At 40.4% G+C, this 19,848-nt stretch overlaps 6 protein-coding genes and 1 pseudogene across 6 annotated transcripts; 2 read left to right on the top strand and 5 right to left on the bottom strand.

The window, feature by feature from the left end:
* Positions 1 to 55: 55 nt before the first annotated feature.
* LOC115596505 (histone H3) lies at positions 56 to 559 on the top strand. The gene has a single exon (XM_030441680.1). It carries the CDS (start codon positions 96 to 98, stop codon positions 504 to 506), a length of 411 nt encoding a protein of 136 aa, XP_030297540.1. The 5' UTR covers positions 56 to 95; the 3' UTR covers positions 507 to 559.
* A 5,808-nt stretch (positions 560 to 6,367) lies between these two features.
* On the bottom strand, positions 6,368 to 6,803 carry LOC115596513 (histone H2B 3-like). The gene has a single exon (XM_030441688.1). The coding sequence runs from the start codon at positions 6,761 to 6,763 to the stop codon at positions 6,395 to 6,397; it is 369 nt and encodes a 122-aa protein (XP_030297548.1). The 5' UTR covers positions 6,764 to 6,803; the 3' UTR covers positions 6,368 to 6,394.
* Positions 6,804 to 9,695: 2,892 nt separating this feature from the next.
* Positions 9,696 to 10,239, bottom strand: LOC115596507 (histone H3). The gene has a single exon (XM_030441682.1). The coding sequence runs from the start codon at positions 10,104 to 10,106 to the stop codon at positions 9,696 to 9,698; it is 411 nt and encodes a 136-aa protein (XP_030297542.1). The 5' UTR covers positions 10,107 to 10,239.
* A 159-nt stretch (positions 10,240 to 10,398) lies between these two features.
* LOC115596509 (histone H2A) lies at positions 10,399 to 10,880 on the top strand. The gene has a single exon (XM_030441683.1). It carries the CDS (start codon positions 10,449 to 10,451, stop codon positions 10,830 to 10,832), a length of 384 nt encoding a protein of 127 aa, XP_030297543.1. The 5' UTR covers positions 10,399 to 10,448; the 3' UTR covers positions 10,833 to 10,880.
* Positions 10,881 to 14,592: 3,712 nt separating this feature from the next.
* On the bottom strand, positions 14,593 to 15,300 carry LOC115596502 (histone H1-like; annotated as a pseudogene).
* Positions 15,301 to 18,096: 2,796 nt separating this feature from the next.
* On the bottom strand, positions 18,097 to 18,473 carry LOC115596517 (histone H4). Its single transcript, XM_030441691.1, has one exon. It carries the CDS (start codon positions 18,454 to 18,456, stop codon positions 18,145 to 18,147), a length of 312 nt encoding a protein of 103 aa, XP_030297551.1. The 5' UTR covers positions 18,457 to 18,473; the 3' UTR covers positions 18,097 to 18,144.
* Positions 18,474 to 19,260: 787 nt separating this feature from the next.
* Positions 19,261 to 19,711, bottom strand: LOC115596511 (histone H2B 3-like). The gene has a single exon (XM_030441685.1). The coding sequence runs from the start codon at positions 19,684 to 19,686 to the stop codon at positions 19,318 to 19,320; it is 369 nt and encodes a 122-aa protein (XP_030297545.1). The 5' UTR covers positions 19,687 to 19,711; the 3' UTR covers positions 19,261 to 19,317.
* Between the last annotated feature and the right edge of the window lie 137 nt (positions 19,712 to 19,848).

The raw sequence follows: 19,848 nt of genomic DNA, 5'->3' as shown, positions 1-19,848 counted from the left end.
AGCAGCGTCACTAATCACAGCCGGTCTCACAGCTTAAAAGCAGCGTGTCTCCGCACTTTACTCAACTCTTTTACTGTTCGCAGAAAGAAGAAGCGATGGCAAGAACCAAGCAGACCGCTCGTAAATCCACCGGAGGCAAAGCCCCCAGGAAGCAGCTAGCCACCAAGGCTGCCCGTAAGAGCGCCCCGGCCACCGGCGGAGTCAAGAAGCCTCACCGTTACAGGCCCGGTACCGTGGCTCTCAGAGAGATCCGTCGTTATCAGAAATCCACCGAGCTGCTCATCCGCAAGCTGCCCTTCCAGCGCCTGGTCAGGGAGATCGCTCAGGACTTCAAGACCGACCTGCGCTTCCAGAGTTCCGCCGTCATGGCTCTGCAGGAGTCCAGCGAGGCTTACCTGGTCGGTCTCTTCGAGGACACCAACCTGTGCGCCATCCACGCCAAGAGGGTCACCATCATGCCCAAAGACATCCAGTTGGCCCGCCGCATCCGTGGAGAGAGAGCTTAAACTGACCTCAGACCTGTTAACCAACAACAAAGGCTCTTTTAAGAGCCACCTCACTCTCACCTAAAGCGCTGCTTCCTTTAGTGTTGTCAAGGTATCACATTATAAAATGTTTTTATACAATTGGGGTTTTATAATACAGGGACGCTGTTCCCTCTTTAATACACATGTCTGACAAATCATTAACAGCTCGTTCTCAAGCCGTGGTCCCTGTTTGCAAACAATGGAGGGCTAAAGACCACAAAAATGATATTGGAGGAACATTCAGACTTGGTTCCTATTAGCACGGGACTAGTATTACCTGGGGACCTCAAGTGATTTAGAAATTATCTCACGTCTGTGTTTCGTGCGGCGTATACGCACGGGTTAAGCGAAGTCTGTGTTTTAACTCGAATTTACTGACATTATTCCCCGGATCGATCGCGTTGGAGCAGCGCAACTGTTAGATATGGATATTGTTAATATAAGTGGTGAGCTTGTTGAAAGATAGAAAAATGTTCATTATACCGCATGCTGCCATGCACGTAATCCATTTGGTAATCTTTCGAGATTTCGCTCTTCTGATGAGCCTCCTGAATTTGCACCCCAAATGCTGTCAAAACTATTATTTATAATTTCCAACGTAGACTCGGACTACGAAAAAAAGTAGTGTATTTCAAATCGTAGCTTCACAAAGAACACAAGACATCAGAGTATTTATTTTAAAATCACAGGGCAAAACCAATGATGGAGCTACTCTGCACTGAATGCTTATTCTTATTCAGATTCAACTATGTATGTAGTATCTCCAGAAAGCCTACAATAAGGGGATACAAACACTTGATGTTTTATAATACTGGGTGACTTAAATTGAAATTGCCAGTAAAATATTTAATGAAGTAAATAAATATATGCCACAATAATTGTACAAGTTTGTCAATACCTAAATTTTAAAATATTCATTTAACAGTTATAGCAAATTAGACTGATTGTAAATAATGACAGATATATTTTATAGATAAAATGTGTTATCCATCTTTTCTAGTATATATTTTTCTAAGTTCACCATGGCTGTTTTATCGCAAAGTGTCTGTATAATTTAATGAGTCTAGTCTATGTAATCCACTTTCAATGATCAATTCTTTACGAAACGTTACCTGAATAAATCTATGTGAGATTATTTCAGTGATACACATATTATTACTCCAAGCTGAACTCCTGCAGCTATTTGTTGAAGCATGTATTTATTTTGTTAGGCTACTTATTTCATAACCATATTTATTATTTAAAACAACTTCAACAGCAACAGTGCTTAGCGTCGCTTAAAGCTCCACATGTGATCTCTCTCTCTCTCTCTCTCTCTCGCTCTCTCTCTCTCTCTCTCTCTCTCTCTCTCTCTCTCTCTCTCTCTCTCTCTCTCTCTCTCTCTCTCTCTCTCTCTCTCTCTCTCTCTCTCTCTCTCTCTCTCTCTCTCTCTCTCTCTCTCTCTCTCTCTGTACCTGGAGGTGCCTGCAGCACTGAAGGACTCCGACAGAAACGTCTGTCTAGCAGCAGCAGCTGACACTGTCCGCTCCTCTTCTGTTCACCTCATCATAAATAACTCGTATTCTGTGTTGTGGTTTGTTGTGTTGCCACAACTCCTTACCGTCTTTCCATAAACATCATTAACCGCGTCTTTGCTGTTTGTGGAGCTGAAATAGCTCCACACATGACTCCGTTTACGCTCAGCCATTGTGTCTACAGACTGACGCATTACGTACTTACGCAGGCGGAAGAAAAAGTAGTTCCCACCAACCGCGTATAATTTAGACCAGATCTCAATAGTTTAGTTACTTTCCACTGTGTTCCCGTTAATGATATACATTACCTCAAATGACTGACGTATCAAAGTATGATAATTTCATTTGAGAATCGACTTTAGAGCATAAAGATCTGGTATCGGAGGTATGGATATTTCAGCATCAATCCGCACATCACTAGCTAGAAGTAATCCAAAAAATATGGAAAGTAATCAAATCAAAAAACGACTCCCTCATATATACAGACAAGAAGAGTTATACAGATACAGGATCTCTTCTTCCAGGGAGTCCTGGAAAATGACAGATGAAAATGAACAAGGAGTGATTTTATATAAATTTATGTAAATAAATCAGATTTTGTTGGGTCAACTTGTGTTGTGTTTATTGTGCTCTTAGAACAGTGTTTTTTTTGTTGTTGTTTTTTTAGAACTGTTTACCAGCATAACTGTCATTGTAAAAACATGATCAGTTAGTTTACACAACTTGGTTAGGGCTTCATATTTTGATATTCATCCATATCAATTAATCATGCATAGGGCAGTCCCATACACAGAAAAGGAAGATGGTGAGAAGAATTGGGGATCTGGGAGGGTTGGAGGGAGACGAAAGATAAGAACATGTTAAAGTTATGATTTACTAATATAACAGTTAAGTAAGCAGTGATACCCGCTGTTGGCTGATTAGGACAAATAAACAAGGAAGACCGAAAACTGACAACCACACTGTGTTTATGAGCTAAAACAAAAAATAATTTATTTGTTTCTAAAGCCGATTCTGAAATACAGTTTCGCATGTCATCTACACCTGGCATTTTGTTGAGGCATTCTCAAAGGTCAACTTGAATCTTGAAATGTCAAGTTTATTCTAGGCATTTTTACTTTCTTCACAAAATTGTATTTCATCATTATACTCGATATTTCAACATTCTTGAAGTGCACAATAAGAAAACTCTTCATCAGATGCTTGACATGAAGTTCATAGCATCAGTTGTAGCATCAAGACTTACAATTACTTAGTGACCTCTTTATTTTGTATGTAATTGCACAGTTTGGTCAGTACGAAAACCAGCTTCAGAGCCTGGCCTTAACCTGGTGATGCAATGCGGCCCAAAAAGACAGGGCTGTAAAATGACTTGTAACTTTTTTTTTTAGCCTCACAACCCCAAGAAATGACTTGTTTCACTGTCATAACTGGAGCCATCCAGGCTAACGTTTCAAAAGTCTAGAAGAGCTACATGATTAAATGATCTCATCCATGGAGCAAAGTCTCTTTCCTGTACGTAATGATTAAGAGTTTCTATTTTATATAGTTACCATCCTGTAGAATACAATAGCTACTTGTGTACAACAGATGCTCTTTTTGTGATTGTGAGGGAGAAACTATTGAACGTGTTTTTACAGATTATGGTAATTGTAAATGTCTGATAAATTGCATTAATATTCTCCTATTGTTTTTGTGTTAACAAGACATCATAGTCCTACAGTGCCGCCTTGTTGTCTGTTCCGCTTTAATTTTGAAATGCGCTTTTTTCTTCTTCTGATGTTTTTTGTGACGTTAAACTTCCTGCCACCCTCTGTTCACGATGCTGTGCTCCCGTGTCGTTGGAGGAACGGTAAAAACTTGTAAACACACTAGTTATTTATCGTATTCATCTGTTTGAATCCTGTAAGGAAAGAGTATACATTGTGATTTACCTCATTATCTGTGTGTTGTTCGTAGTGTGTATTATCATGTATGATTTTGTTTAAGAATGTCATTGCTTCATTTGTTTATGAGTTAATTGTACATGTCATCAAGATAAAAGATAAAATCTCTGCGTCTTAATCAATGAATCCAAGGGGGCCGCTACAGTAATGGTAGTGTGTATGGGACTAGTCTGACAGCTAAACAGATACAGGACCAAACCACAGTAATGTGATAACTTGGTGTCTTTCACAACTTATGTGGGGAAAAAAATGAATAAAATCTGCAGTAGTGAAGTAAGCAATCCCCCCAGAAAGTATAGCTCCACTGAGAAAGCCTGACAGGGTCCATTGTGTACTCTTAGACATCGTATTTTAGAGCAAAACATTTTTGTAAAGCTGTATGGTGGGTCAAGATCTCCATCACATAACAGCGTCCATATTATAAACGGTCAGTGAGAACGGGGCCATAGTGCATCACATATCAAATGATGGTTTGGCCACTACAGACACTGGCTTCACAGCCAACGCATGTTACACTTCACTAAAACTGGTGGGCAGTTTTCCATCTTCTGTTCCTCCACTCTGAACAGCTGCCAAGCAAAAACGGAGTCATTCTATGATTAGGTGTACATGTCATATAGACTTTATTTATCAATATTTATTTTTATTTATTCACTTCAAGCAATGATCAATTTTACATCAGGGCACATTTTTCTTTTATTTCAAGCAAAAGGTCAACAGATCCCATCATTTATTTAGCAAAAAATTCATTTACTAACCTGGAATTTGTTGTATTTTTGCTGTCTGATTTGCTAAATGTCAGGTTTTGCTCCCCAGATGAAACCTAAATTACATGTTTTTGTAGAATATTTTCATAAATATTTGTTGAAAATAATGATTAAAATATGACAAAGGCATTTTAAAGTCTATTTTGCTCATTCATGTCCATTAAATCATCCACTTTGTGTGTGTCCCAGAAATCTCTGTCAACCGTGTTACTCACTGAAATATCTCCTATAGATCAGCAATGCTTTGCTCTTAAGTCACTTGTCCAACATCACTTGATGTCATTTCCCTTTGGGTGTGGCAAGTCTCTACTTCTCCTCTTTAATATTTTATTAATATTATTGTGTGCACATAGAGTAGATGAATTCATTGTCAACTGTGTTATCAACTTGTTCACGTGAACTTACATTAGATGTTATATTTGCAAATATGCAGATAAAGTGTATGAAAACACGAGTTGATCAAAGTCATATAGTGACAGGTCTGAAGTCTGCAGTGAGCACAAGGCCCTAAAAATGGCTGAAATGTAAGTTTGACTGATAACCTCAAAACACCTGGTGAACCACTGGTGAATAGACACTTTCAAAATAGTGTCATTAAATGTGTAGTATTTCATATAATTTTTATATGACACATTTGTCCGTAACACAGTTGGCAAAATAATTAAATGTTTATTTTCATTAAGATATCTAAAAAGTAATTTGACCTTAAGCTTTGATGAATTTAGCACATTAAGTGTAAATATTATGGAAACATCTAGTTTATTTATGAAAAACGAATACTGATAATTTGACTTGACTTTTAATTTGACTTAGAATGACTCAACTATGAAACCATGTGCAGTGTTGCCAACTCTTTTCCAATAGCAGTAACTAGCACTAGCTCCAAAATCGCCAGGTGACGTCATGCGCTCATTTACATATTGAGGACAATCATTACATTTGCATAATGCTTACTGGTGGTGTCTGTTGCAGTGAGGGGGAGATCTAACCCATATACATACAGTTGATAAAGAAATATTTACCACATAATCACACACTTACTTCAGGGACAAATATATTTGAAGTAAAAACAGTAAAGGGAGAAGATTAAACAAACCATCTACATCTTTACAACATAGAGGAACATCCTATCTGGAGAGAAAGGGTGAGAAGATCAAACGTGATGTAGACTCGGCAGTCTATGGTCATCACCGGTACCGGTGGTACCGAGAAAGAGTGAAGTCAGAATTAACAGATGAAAACAGTAGACGGCAGCTATCCGGTCTAAAATCCATGGAGCGGTGTCCTCTCCGTCATGCCCCAGCGCGCCGCCTGCTCAGCCGCGTGGGAGGGGGAGACCCCGGCGCTGCGATGACTCAGAGTAGCATGTGAATTACAATATATTGCTCGCCTTTCCCCCGATGATCTGAATAAGTCGCGCAATGTGTCGCTAGTCGCTTTTTAGAACTAAAATCGCTAAGAGGTTCTGACAAATCGCTTAATCTAGCGAGAAAGTCGCCAAGTTGGCAACACTGAGTCCTTGTGTTGAAAATTAACTGACAGATTAGTCAGTGAACAGGAAAGGTACTCTTGTTTGAAGCAGTGTGTGGCTCTTAAAAGAGCCGTTGTGTTGTTGTTGTTGTTGTTGTTGTCAGTAGGGTTTACTTGGAGCTGGTGTACTTGGTGACGGCCTTGGTGCCCTCAGACACGGCGTGCTTGGCCAGCTCACCGGGCAGCAGCAGGCGGACGGCGGTCTGGATCTCCCTGGAGGTGATGGTGGAGCGCTTGTTGTAGTGAGCCAGACGAGAGGACTCACCGGCGATGCGCTCGAAAATGTCGCTCACGAAGGAGTTCATGATGCCCATAGCCTTGGAGGAGATCCCGGTGTCGGGGTGGACCTGCTTCAGGACCTTGTACACGTAGATAGCATAGCTCTCTCTCCTGGTCTTTCTCCTCTTCTTACCGGTCTTGGTGGCTTTAGACACGGCTTTCTTGGAGCCCTTCTTGGGCGCTTTCACTGTCTCAGGCATGATTGCGTAGATAACTTAATAAGCTATCAGATGAGTTGCCAGACGTGAGACAGCGCTAAATAAATGCGCCTGATGCAAATGTCGCTGTGCCGTTGCTCACACATGATTGGCTGAGCTGTGGTCAAGCCTGCGCATGCGTGGCACAAAGTAACAAACCTAAAGTACAAAGTGGATCTGAGCAGATACTTTTAAATGCTGGACATGTTTTTATGTTAAGAAAGGCGATGACTCTGATTTAGACTATTCAGACATCTGACTATTACGAGTCCAGACTATAAAATACTTCACAAAATGATAAATAAATTACAATATGTTGGCTAAATTTCAGGGGTCTCCCTGCAGTTGCTGCTTCATATCCTCTATCTGTTCACCCTTTAATGCAAATGACAAACTCATCTTTATTTCTGTCGAATGAAATTTAAGTCAGTATTAAATCAACACATTAGTATTTTTACAACCTAAACATTCTCTGCCAAAGTTCTTTTTCCAGATCGGTACATAATCTCTTAAAGAGTTTTAGTAAATGTATTTGCCGTCTCTTCTATTTTTATTTTTTTATTTTTACGGATGCAAATTAGCAGCTCTGCTATAATCCAGCATATTTACAGAGACATTTTCGATGTTCATCAATGTGCACTGTCCCTATCCAAAAATAAAGTATTATTATTCTTATTATAAGTCCTGGCCTGTGTTGTAATTCTCCACAAAACCAATCCTGTTAAGACAGACTTCTCTGTGGCACATGCATTTATCTCTGATAAGAATGATTTCAGTCGGATTGTAGAAATACTATCCTCTTAATCAAAGCTACTGTTGTAATAACTTAAATAGAAGCAGTCAGACTGTGGGGTAGCTGTATACAGGAGGAGAGGACAATGTTTTATGGTTTGGAGGCTGACACTATCAGTGACTGAGGGCTCTGAGCGTTGATGGTAAAAATGCACAAGACTTTCAGGTGCTCAAATCTGACATTTTCCATGTTGGAAGTCAGAAAGTTGTCACTTTCGTCGGTCTTTTGGAGACTTTGTGGGTCGTCAGGATGCAAAAAATCTTCAGTAGATACATAAACTGAACAGAAATCTTCGGCTGAAACTCAGAGAGAAACTTTCCTTCAGCGTTAAACTTCAGAAATGATGTCCCTGAATACAAAACAATAGCAACAATATAATAGAATATTTAACTTCAATTTTGTCTGACAGTCACATCTCAACAGACATTTCAAAACAACACACATTTATAGATCTGAATGCATCCAAAGTCATATTGTCTGCCATTCAATTTATCAACCAATCATGAATTTATAAATCAAATCCGACCACTACTCTTGTTAAATAATATTACACTGAAACTGCAACGTGTTTGACAAGACATGAGCTGAAACATTAAAGTAGGCTAACATATGTGTCTATTTTAAGCTTGTGAGAAACTCATGTTGTCTATAAATACATATAGCAGTGAGAGGTTCATCTTTATCGCTATATATAAAACAGAATACACATACAACATTGAATCGTTGAATCAAATGATCACAATCAGACCTACACTTTGAAAACCTGTTGGTCCGGTATAGGAGTACAATTTGGTTTCTGGGTGTGAGGACAAATAATAAACTTCTATATCAGCTGCGTGCTCATTTCTTGATGAGAACTTGGAGGCAGCAATAATACAAACATAAACCTGACAATAAAAGAAACAGGACGTTATTGGACCTCCGTTAAAGTTGGTCTAACTGAATTACGTAGTGTAAGGTTCCTTTTTCTCAACACACATGTTGACTTGTGTAAGAAGAAAAAATACAGGGGCCGCTAATAACACTGACAATAAATCAATCTTGACAATGTAGTATAAAAACTATGAAATCATAAGACTATAAATAAAATCTGGATCAGGAAGGCCAGTGGCGTTGTGGGGGTGGAGCTGGACTCTTTGACAGTGTCAGACAGGAGGATGCTGTCGAAGGTGCGGGCGATACTGCAGTATAACTCTCACCCTCTTCACAACGCTCTGGTCGAACAGAGGAGCACCTTCAGCCGGAGACTGATTGCTCCTAAATGCACCACTGTGCGCCACAGGAAGTCATGCCTGCCTGTAGCCATCAAACTTTACAACTCCTCCCTCTGATGATCGGACTTTTTACTTAAAAAAACCCCAAACAAAAAACAAAAATCAAAAGAAAAAGCAAAACTGTAATTTAACAATACAACTATTTCTCTGTAGAGGAACATGTATATATTATCTCACTGTATATTTCATTGTATATATATTTCCAGACTGTCTATTATTTAATATTTTATTTTATTGTCTACTTTATTATGCTATTTTATTATATTATTGTCTACTTCAATATTTTATTTATATCCTTATTTCTTTTTTCCATTCACACGTATTTCTAGTTCTACTTTGCACGGAGCATCTGTAACAAAAACAATTTCCCCCCGGGGATCAATAAGGTATTATGATTCTGATAAGACAGACTATTTGCTTAAGGAACAGCTTCAGTGTCTCTCGGATCAAGTCTGATGTCACGTAGAGATGTTGGTTAGGATGCTGGGATCAGTGGTTGAACTGTTTATTCAAGGGATCTTTAAATGACTGAAAACAGTTTTAAAAAGTTATCCAGTAGTGGTGTTGGCTTATATGACATGTCAGGTAGAAGCACTTATATAGACCAAGAGGTTTATATTCATTTAGTTTGTTATTTGTCAACAGATACTCAGATTTACACCCTAACCTGTTAATAACATTTAGCATGTTTGTTATAAATCATAGTTTCTTCAAGACAACCTTCCATTCAGGGAACATTTAAAACCTGAAAGACGTTTATGATTTACAAACAATGAGCGTTGAATTAGTAAAGGAAGCAGCGCTTTAGGTGAGAGTGAGGTGGCTCTTAAAAGAGCCTTTGTTGTTGGTAAACAGGTCTCAGATCAGTTTAAGCCCTCTCTCCACGGATGCGGCGGGCCAGCTGGATGTCTTTGGGCATGATGGTGACCCTCTTGGCGTGGATGGCGCACAGGTTGGTGTCCTCGAAGAGACCGACCAGGTAAGCCTCGCTGGACTCCTGCAGAGCCATGACAGCGGAGCTCTGGAAGCGCAGGTCGGTCTTGAAGTCCTGAGCGATCTCCCTGACCAGGCGCTGGAAGGGCAGCTTGCGGATGAGCAGCTCAGTAGATTTCTGATAACGACGGATCTCTCTGAGAGCCACGGTACCGGGCCTGTAACGGTGAGGCTTCTTGACTCCACCGGTGGCCGGGGCGCTCTTACGGGCAGCCTTGGTGGCCAGCTGCTTCCTGGGAGCTTTGCCTCCGGTGGATTTACGGGCGGTCTGCTTGGTTCTTGCCATCGCTTCTTCTTTCTGCGAACAGTAAAAGAGTTGAGTAAAGTGCGGAGACACGCTGCTTTTAAGCTGTGAGACCGGCTGTGATTGGTGACGCTGCTTCTGGGTCTCTCCACGAGGAGCTCAGCACCGCCTGGAGGAGCGACCCACCGCCCCAGTCTCGGCTGCTCATTGGAGAGAAATCCTTTCAAAAAAGTCCGCCAGAATTCAGGCGGCAGTCCTCTGCTGAAGCCTCTTTTCTGGTTGGTCGGACAGCAACTCCCTCGCGCGCTCCGCGGATATATATGTAAGGTTGAAGCTGTGAGTGACACAGTTTCTCTGAGCACAGACTCTAGAAAACATACAAGCATGAGTGGAAGAGGCAAAACCGGCGGCAAGGCCAGAGCAAAGGCAAAGACCCGCTCCTCCCGTGCCGGGCTCCAGTTCCCAGTCGGCCGTGTCCACAGGCTGCTGCGTAAAGGTAACTACGCCCAGCGTGTTGGTGCCGGAGCCCCCGTCTACCTGGCGGCTGTGCTGGAGTACCTGACCGCTGAGATCCTGGAGCTGGCTGGAAACGCTGCCCGCGACAACAAGAAGACCAGGATCATCCCCCGTCACCTCCAGCTGGCTGTCCGCAACGACGAGGAGCTCAACAAGCTGCTGGGCGGAGTGACCATCGCTCAGGGTGGTGTCCTGCCCAACATCCAGGCTGTGCTGCTGCCCAAGAAGACCGAGAAGGCCGCCAAGAAGTAAACACCTCAAACAGATCCATCAACCAAAGGCTCTTTTAAGAGCCACTCACTCCTTCGAAAAAGATCGATGTTTCTCATGTTATTGATGCACGATTATTATGAGCCCATCTCAACTGTAACTACGTGTTAAATGCACAACAGTTTGTGCTCTCTCGTGTCTTATTCCAGTAGAAGTAAAACTCACCATGCATCCTAAAACCGCATTCAAGAGCCCAAAAGCAGTGTTGCTTAACACACACAAAAGTTGAAAAGATGTTTTTATTTCAGTCAAGTCAATTATATCTATTTACATATAATAAAAAAAATAGGAATATAAATACGCATGTATTAAAGTTCTCCGTCGCTACGACGGATTTCCGTCATTCAAACTTCACAGAGACGACTTATGAGATCAATATAGATCGGAGAAGAACAAGTGTTGGCTGATTTTGATTGTCACTCTGCAGCCAGTGGTATCGCCAATATGGATAAAGTTTAGCTGCTTAGCTAGGAAGGACTCGTCGCGCTGCTACGTTATCACTTAGTTTTTTAGTTTAGTCAACACGTGAGGACTTGTCTGACAAGGAGAGTCTCCTGTTGTGTGAAATAACTACAGTCTGGACTTTGTCTGCAGTGTAACTGTGTAAACGGCTTCACTCAGCGTCTCCCCCTCCCCTCTGGCACCGTGAGTTACCATGGTTACAGGAACGCCCTGAAACTTTATAATGATCAATAAGAAGTTTCTGGTTAGTTTGACTGTACAAAATCATGAAAGAAGCCTGATTTTAGCTCAATGCTGACATCTTGTATTATAACATATAGAACAAATGTAAAGCCTCAGAGCTTCTTTGATTATTAACAGTATGTTAGTGATGACAGAAAGGTGATAACTCGCCATCAGACTGACAAGGCTGCAAAAGTTGCTGCTTGTATGATGTACTTTTCTGTTAAACCATAAGAGGCTTGCTTTAAACAATATTATTATAATAATTATTATTAATGATGATGATGATGATGATGATGAGAAGAAGAAGTAGAAAAATAGCATACTGAAAAGTTCTGTAGATGGTTGATTATTTGAAAGAGTAAAACTTGAGAGAAGCTTGGCAAAAAAAACAATAGGCACAGTTTGATTTCATAGATTGAAAATTACAATGAAATGACAAAAAACATTTTAAGTGTGAATAGAACAGCTGTTCAGATCATACTCCTGTAAAACACTGTTGGTCAAATATGTAAACTTGATGTCTGCGTTAGAGAACATGCTGTAAATCTTATCTTATTTCTTTAGTAACGTGTCCTGTAACATGTTTCACAAATTACAAACTGGGAATATGACTTGGCTACAGCTCGAAAAAACATTCAGTCAAAAGATTTATTTGCTTTAATCCATGAATACGCTCAGGTCATCAGATTGTCTGGACTACTTATTCAATCGGATTGCCAATAAAATTGTATGATGGAGTAGGGCTAATATTTCAAAGAATGGCCTTAAATTGGTACAGAAGATCATTTGTATTAATATTGTGTGTAATTTAACTGACAGTAATGTGTCATTGTAAGAGGATTTAATGTGGAGTTGAAATTTCTAAACGGTGCACTAATGGTAGCGGAGTGTGTGAGTCATTCTTTAATTAGGGGTACATTTCATGTCAACAAAAAGTCAAAATATCAGTATTCTTTTTTCATAAATGAATGAGATGTTTCCATATTATACACCCTTAATGTGCTAAATTCATTAATTGGCAAGCTTAGGGTCAAATTACTTTTTAGATATTTTAATGAAAATAAACATTTGTTTATTTTGTAAACTGTGTTACGGACACATGTAGTATCATAAAACATATATGAAATACTACACATTTAATGAAACTTTATTTTGAAAGTGTTTGAGTCTATTCACCAGTGGCTCACCAGGTGTTTTGAGGTTACCTGTCAAACTTACTTCAAAATGTGAATTTTGAGCTTCATGATGGACATTCTGCAAGATACTATGATAAAGGATGAAAGTTTTTTCAACATAAATCCACATTACACTGAATTAAGAGTTATTCATCATCCCAATGTAAGACTTCCCTCTCCAGAGATAATCCCAATCTTTTCTGTTACAGTTTTTCAAACATTTAAAAGATTTGTGATACAAAAACCACATGTAACACAGTTGACAGGACAGGAGAACAAGAGACACCTTTTCTTAAGAAAAAAGAAACCTTTATTTTGATTCAACAAATTTAAATTTAATTTCATACAATTAACTTAATCAATTTCAAAGTTAACAATTAACTGCCAACATTGTCAACTGTGTTACAGTGGATGCTCTATGTGCACACCATAATATTGATAAAATATTGAAGAGGAGAAGTAGAGACTTACCACACCCTCTTCACATCTAGATAGATAGATTCTTTATTCATCCCGAGGGAAATTCAAGTGTCCAGTAGCATACGAAATACAAAACATACAATAGACATACATTAAGCATACATTAAACTAAAATTAAAAACCCTAACCTTAAGAATAGAATTAAAAATAGAATAAAAGATAAATTATAAAGTATTATATACACATATGATATATATAATGAATATAAAATGAACAGTAGCTGCAGTAAACAGTGCAGTCTGGTAGACAGTGCAAATGGATGTGTAAATAGAGGTGGAAATAGTCCATTGTCTATTATCTATTGTCCTCCCTGCTTTTACTGGGAGCTGTTGTACAGTCTGATGGCGAGGGGGACGAAAGAGTTTTTGAGTCTGTTGGTGGAGCTGGACTGGGACAGCAGTCTGCCACTGAACACACTCCTCTGCCTGGTGATGGTGTTGTGCAGAGGGTGGTGGCCCTCCAAAAGGGAAAAAAGGGTGATGTTGGACAAGTGACTTAAGAGCAAAGCATTGCTGATCTATAGGAGATATTTCAGTGAGTAACACGGTTGACAGAGATTTCTGGGACACACACAAAGTGGATGATTTAGTGCACATGAATGAGCAAAATAGACTTTAAAATATATATATATTAATTAATATTTAAATAATTATTCTCAACAAATATTTATGAAAATATTCTACAAAACATGTAATTTAGATTTAATCTGAGGAGCAAAACCTGACATTTAGCAAATCAGACAGCAAAAATACAACAAATTCCAGTTTAGTAAATGCATTTTTTGCTAAATAAATGATCTGTTGACTTTTTGCCCTGATGTAAAATTGATCATTGCTTGAAGTGAATAAATAAATAAATAGATAGATAAAATCTATGGACATGACATGTAGCCCTAATTACAGAATGACTCATATGCTAAAGACATTAACTACATTAGAATGCTACAATAGTATTAGTAATAGTATTGTAGTATTATACAGAGATTCAGATTCTACTCTTGGTAGGTTTTAATATTTCTACACAAAATCCAGATGACGTCACAAACGTCAAGTCAACCATGAGAGATTTCGGCTTTAAAGCAGGAAAACAAGCTTCCTAACATTACAACCAAAGAATCACCACACTGATTAGGAACCGTCTTCATCCACTACATATGAAAGAAAGTTCTGGTCCATTTGGTTATGAACACTTCAGACACACATTGTCAGCTGAAATTAAGACGTGATGTTTTACCCTGAAGAAAGTTTCCCACAGCAAACCTCATTGTGCACTGATAACCTGTAACTGTCTTTCTTCCCCCTCTTAAAATTATACCAGTTATGGTCACCCTGATGTAAGGTACTAATCTTAATCTGTTTATACAAGTCATAGGAACAGAGTGATGCTCTTTCTGGATGGTGTGGGTGGCTCTTAAAAGAGCCTTTTGTCGGCTGTGGACTGACTGGAGACAGCTCACTTCTTCTTGGGTGCTGCCTTCTTGGCTTTGGGCTTGGCGACCTTCTTAGCGGGGGATTTCTTGGCTGCGGGGGCCTTCTTCACCACTTTCTTGGGGCTCTTGGCGGCCTTCTTGGGGCTTTTTGCTGCCTTCTTTGCCGCCTTGGGTTTCTTTGCTGCCTTCTTGGGAGATTTCTTTGCAGCTGATGGCTTCTTTGCTACCGCCTTGGGCTTCTTTGCCACTGCAGATTTCTTAGCTGCGGGCTTCTTGGCTTTAGCGGGAGCCTTCTTTGCCGGCTTCTTGGCTTTTGGCTCAGCCACCTTCTTGTTCATCTTGAAGGATCCGGATGCTCCGGTGCCCTTTGGTCTGGAACTAGAGTCCCTTAACCACCAGACCCTTGACGGCGGTCTTAACGCGGGAGTTGTTCTTCTCCACATCGTATCCTCCGGCGGCCAGAGCCTTCTTGAGGGCGGACAGAGACACGCCGCCGCGCTCCTTGGATGCGGCCACAGCCTTGACGATGAGGTCTCGGACGCTGGGACCGGCCTTCTTCGGCTTGGAGGCCGACCTCTTCTTCGCTGCCTTTGCCGGGGCGGCTGCCGGCGCTGCTGGTGCTACTTCTGCCATTTTCCTTTCAAAGTCCTGTTAGCGACGAAAGTCTTCCTGGACGAGTGGAGAGTCCAGACCAGCAGGCTGTACTTAAACACACCATGAGAACCGTGGAGACTCAACCCAGCCCGTCTCTGCTGATCGAGGCTGAACGTCGTGTCACTTGTGTTTTCTCTTCATCGATAAAGCTCTCCAGACTAACTGTAGGAGAGTTTCTGAAGGAGGACAGTGAAGGAGCCGATAGCGGACTCTTGTCTCTTCATATTGAAGTCATGTTGAGCTCTGATGCTCTCTGCATTTTGTTCTGGGAGCCTCCAAACCTCACACTTTCACCGCCGTCATCAGCGCTGATCAGCGACTTTTCTCACTTATTTCTCTCCTAAAATGTATAAAATGCATCAGAGATCCACCAAAAGCTGATTTCTATCTGCTCCACATGTTTGTTGAGGGTCCCGACGTGAAAACAACCATCTGTTGTTTGACACTTTATAATAAAATGGAGTTATTCAGGCGGCAGCAAACACACTGATGAGGGCTGAGGCTCATGGTTTCAGACAGAGCTGCTCACTGTGGCTGTCAACATTTCTTCTGCTGACAACTAGATTTAATATAAATAATCTTTTAATAGATATACCGTTATTTAACAAACACATCGATGTGTATAGACGAGTGACAAATTAGAGGAAATTATAGGAAAATGTGTCATTATTGTTTGGCACTACCAGCACAGCACCAACAGGCCATCAGCACCGACTCTACAAGTCTCTGAACTCTACTTGGGAGGATTTTCCTTCAAAAGATTTTCCCTCACAGCCTCTGATTCACATAATTGTAAACTCAAAGTATTCAGTGACTGCCCGCGCATCAGAATAGACACGTTTCATAAGATAAAGGTGGTCACACAGAACCACTTTTAATTGATTTGCAGTAATCCTTAGGTCAGATGACTTCCAACACAATACTTCACAGATGTGGAGAACATAGGGTGCATTATGTTCTTTGTAAGATAAAATAAAATAAATCTAGAGCAGATGTGTGGCTTTTTTGAGTGTCCACACTGTACTTACTGTGTAGAGGCACATATATTTACATGTCTTTTTCTAGTAGACTAGTATTTTATAGTTGTTGTCACATAGTTTTTATGTATTTTTTTTACAGTTTCATATTCAATTTGATATATTTATTCTTACTTTATTGTAATGTTTCAATATCTATTTTCTATATATATGTTCTTGTAGGGTTTCTATACTGTGACATGTTTTATTCTAGCAGGTGTTACTGTAATGTGCCTAATTTAACTGTTCGGGTGCATCTTTTAACACACTCAGTGTGGCACAGTCACTGTCCAAGGTGCTGACTTTTCATTTCTGTTGCCTCATCTGATGAAAAGCTGTGACGCTGCCAGCCGCTTTTCAAAGCTTTTATCTAAAAATAAAAATTAAATAAAAAATATTATATATAATATAATTTGGGGAGATTTGTGATTCACTCTGGTGACATGTTCCACTGATTTGATTAAATGTTCTCACAGCAGCTGAACACATGTATCACAGCTTCTTCACAGGATTCAAACATTTGTACAAGTGAGTTACAACATGTTACAAAGTGGTTTAGATTTCAATACTACCATCAGATAGAGGGCATTTTCATTTAGACTAAAAAAGAAGCATGACTCCTTGTCACTGTACCAGTCTGTTTCATAAAGTCTGGTTTCTTTAATGCCTTCGATAGATTGAGAGATTATCATTTTAGTCATGATCAAAATTGCAACACAAAATAAAACAAGATAACTTGTGTGTGAGATATTTAAATTATGTGTATTTAGCACTGAAAAGCTACACACTGGGGCATTTCCACGACAGTGAAGTGACCCAAATACTATGTTTTCTATATGCATTAAGTTCCATTTTATAAAGCTGGAGCAAACAGGGTGTATTCAAGATAGAGGATATGAGTTCAACTTTTATACGTTTTGTTTTAACACCTGGCTGAGGAGGGCACAAGATTAATAACACGCCATTTAATATTGTACGAATATTGAGTGAGTGCATAAATAATGAGAATCATATGTCCTTTAATGCCCCGCAGACGGGGAATTTGTTTGTTACAACAGCAGAATATTACAAGACGGAGAAATAGAATAGACCAAAAAATTAAGAAGGAAAGAAAAATAGATTAGAATTGACAAATGTACATATTTACATGGATAGTGCAAAAATGAGCAACAAATTTGCTATAATTAATGTAGTTTAAGTCAAGGTATGCTCATGATGGTCAGGTTTATGAAAATCTGAAAAGTTTGTCAACATAAGGAAGTTTGCTTTTGATAAGAATCAAGTGTCTGGCCCTTAAAAGGACCTTTGGTGTTGATAGAGATCGATGTATGCATGTATATAATAAACTTTTTGTGCATCTGTTGAAGAAACATTAGTATTCCTATTTAGGCTACATGCAGATAGGTTATAGATTTGATTATGCTTAATATTATTTTCTTATTTGGCTAAAATCTTTATCCTGTGTTTTATCATAATCAGCTAATTCAAGGCAAAAGTACAAAATCATTCAATGATCAGGTATTCAAGTAAAAAGTATCAGCAATACTGGACCTATAATTACTGTAAATTTGCAGTATCACCCACCCCTAGATTATAGACACTACCATCCCTTGGTTTAAGTCATGCTCTACAGATCTAGGTGCAGAACTTATACTTGGTCAGGTTATTAAGGGCATTGCTGCAAGTACACGCACATTAACAAGCGTGTTTTAAGGCAAAGTCGATTTCAAACTGGTCAGATTTTTTGAAGTTGTCGGCATTGATAATTTGTTAATTAAAAGAAGTTTGCTTTTGATAAGAGACAAGTGTGTGGCCCTTAAAAGGACCTTTGGTGTTGATAGAGATCGATGTATTTAACCTCCGAAGCCGTACAGGGTGCGGCCCTGCCTCTTCAGAGCGTACACCACATCCATGGCGGTCACGGTCTTCCTCTTGGCATGCTCGGTGTAGGTGACGGCGTCACGGATCACGTTCTCTAGGAACACCTTGAGCACACCGCGGGTCTCCTCGTAGATGAGACCGGAGATACGCTTCACTCCACCGCGGCGAGCCAGACGGCGGATAGCGGGCTTGGTGATTCCCTGGATGTTATCACGGAGGACTTTACGGTGACGCTTGGCGCCTCCTTTCCCGAGTCCTTTACCTCCTTTTCCTCTGCCGCTCATTGTAGCTGTAGCTTGAGTTGACTGCTCAAAGTCTGCTGCAGCGAGGCAGGAATACGAAATAACAACCCTGTCTACGGACGTAAGGGAGAGCAGGCTGCGCGAGTTTCACGTGGCGCTGCTTCGTCCTACAACTTGGCCGATGAAAAGAGAAAACTGCTCCATCGATTATCGCCATTCAAAGATTATATATACATTTTACAATAATCCCCCCAAAAAAAGGTCGCACGGGAGAGCTGATGAACGATTCGTTATTTGTTGTCTGTCCTCATATGGCTTAAGGACAGGTATGTTTTGTCCAATTCTCGTCACGTTTTATTTGCTGCGAGCTGATCTTTCATTTGCAAAGAGCGAAAAGTGGAAACTTTGTCATTAACTCAAATACATCGCTTTACAGGAGGATGACGACAGATGAGTGTCTTTGTGTCCAGAGGACCTTTCTTGTAACTTGATTGCTGTGACAGTTACAGAAACAAGAATCTCGATTATTTTACTTTGTGCTCAATTACAGTAGGGTTATCTTATGTCCCACATTTCAATTCCAGTGCTGACCACTGTTAATATGTTAAAGGACAGAATGAGAACATATCTCGGGATACAGAAGTGTGTTTCATGTTGGGTTGATTACTCAGGACTGACACATGTGAGTATACAGCATGTCTAGTCAACAGTGTCTCCCTATGGCCAACAAGTTCATAGAAGGCAGCTGAAGGAGAATCTGAAGTGTACAAATATAAGTACTCTAGTAATAAGTTGTTGAGTACGTAGAGTAATATAGTACAGGAAAGGTGCTCTTGTTTGAAGCAGTGTGTGGCTCTTAAAAGAGCCGTTGTGTTGTTGTTGTTGTTATTGTTATCAGTGGGTTTACTTGGAGCTGGTGTACTTGGTCACAGCCTTGGTGCCCTCAGACACGGCGTGCTTGGCCAGCTCACCGGGCAGCAGCAGGCGGACGGCGGTCTGGATCTCCCTGGAGGTGATGGTGGAGCGCTTGTTGTAGTGAGCCAGACGAGAGGACTCACCGGCGATGCGCTCGAAGATGTCGCTCACGAAGGAGTTCATGATGCCCATAGCCTTGGAGGAGATCCCGGTGTCGGGGTGGACCTGCTTCAGGACCTTGTACACGTAGATAGCATAGCTCTCTCTCCTGGTCTTTCTCCTCTTCTTGCCGGTCTTGGTGGCTTTAGACACGGCTTTCTTGGAGCCCTTCTTGGGCGCTTTCACTGTCTCAGGCATGATTATTCTGGTTGCGATTTAGCAATCAGATGTCAACCTTCAACGGAGCGCAGTATTTATATGCGCCTGGTGCAAATTGGAATGTGGCGGTGCTCACACATGATTGGCTGAGATATGGACTGAAACTGAGCATGCGTCAGCACCCACCAACTTAACCCCCCC

Source organism: Sparus aurata, chromosome 15 (assembly GCF_900880675.1).
Source record: "Sparus aurata chromosome 15, fSpaAur1.1, whole genome shotgun sequence".
Taxonomy (NCBI): Eukaryota; Metazoa; Chordata; class Actinopteri; order Spariformes; family Sparidae; genus Sparus; species Sparus aurata.
The sequence above is the reverse complement of the archived record's forward strand: the minus strand, read 5'-3'. Positions and strand labels throughout refer to the sequence as shown.

Bases quoted from the DNA above. Each gene is read 5' to 3' on its own strand.
- LOC115596505 (XM_030441680.1), top strand. From the start codon at position 96: ATGGCAAGAACCAAGCAGACCGCTCGTAAATCCACCGGAGGCAAAGCC.
- LOC115596513 (XM_030441688.1), bottom strand. From the start codon at position 6,763: ATGCCTGAGACAGTGAAAGCGCCCAAGAAGGGCTCCAAGAAAGCCGTG.
- LOC115596507 (XM_030441682.1), bottom strand. From the start codon at position 10,106: ATGGCAAGAACCAAGCAGACCGCCCGTAAATCCACCGGAGGCAAAGCT.
- LOC115596509 (XM_030441683.1), top strand. From the start codon at position 10,449: ATGAGTGGAAGAGGCAAAACCGGCGGCAAGGCCAGAGCAAAGGCAAAG.
- LOC115596517 (XM_030441691.1), bottom strand. From the start codon at position 18,456: ATGAGCGGCAGAGGAAAAGGAGGTAAAGGACTCGGGAAAGGAGGCGCC.
- LOC115596511 (XM_030441685.1), bottom strand. From the start codon at position 19,686: ATGCCTGAGACAGTGAAAGCGCCCAAGAAGGGCTCCAAGAAAGCCGTG.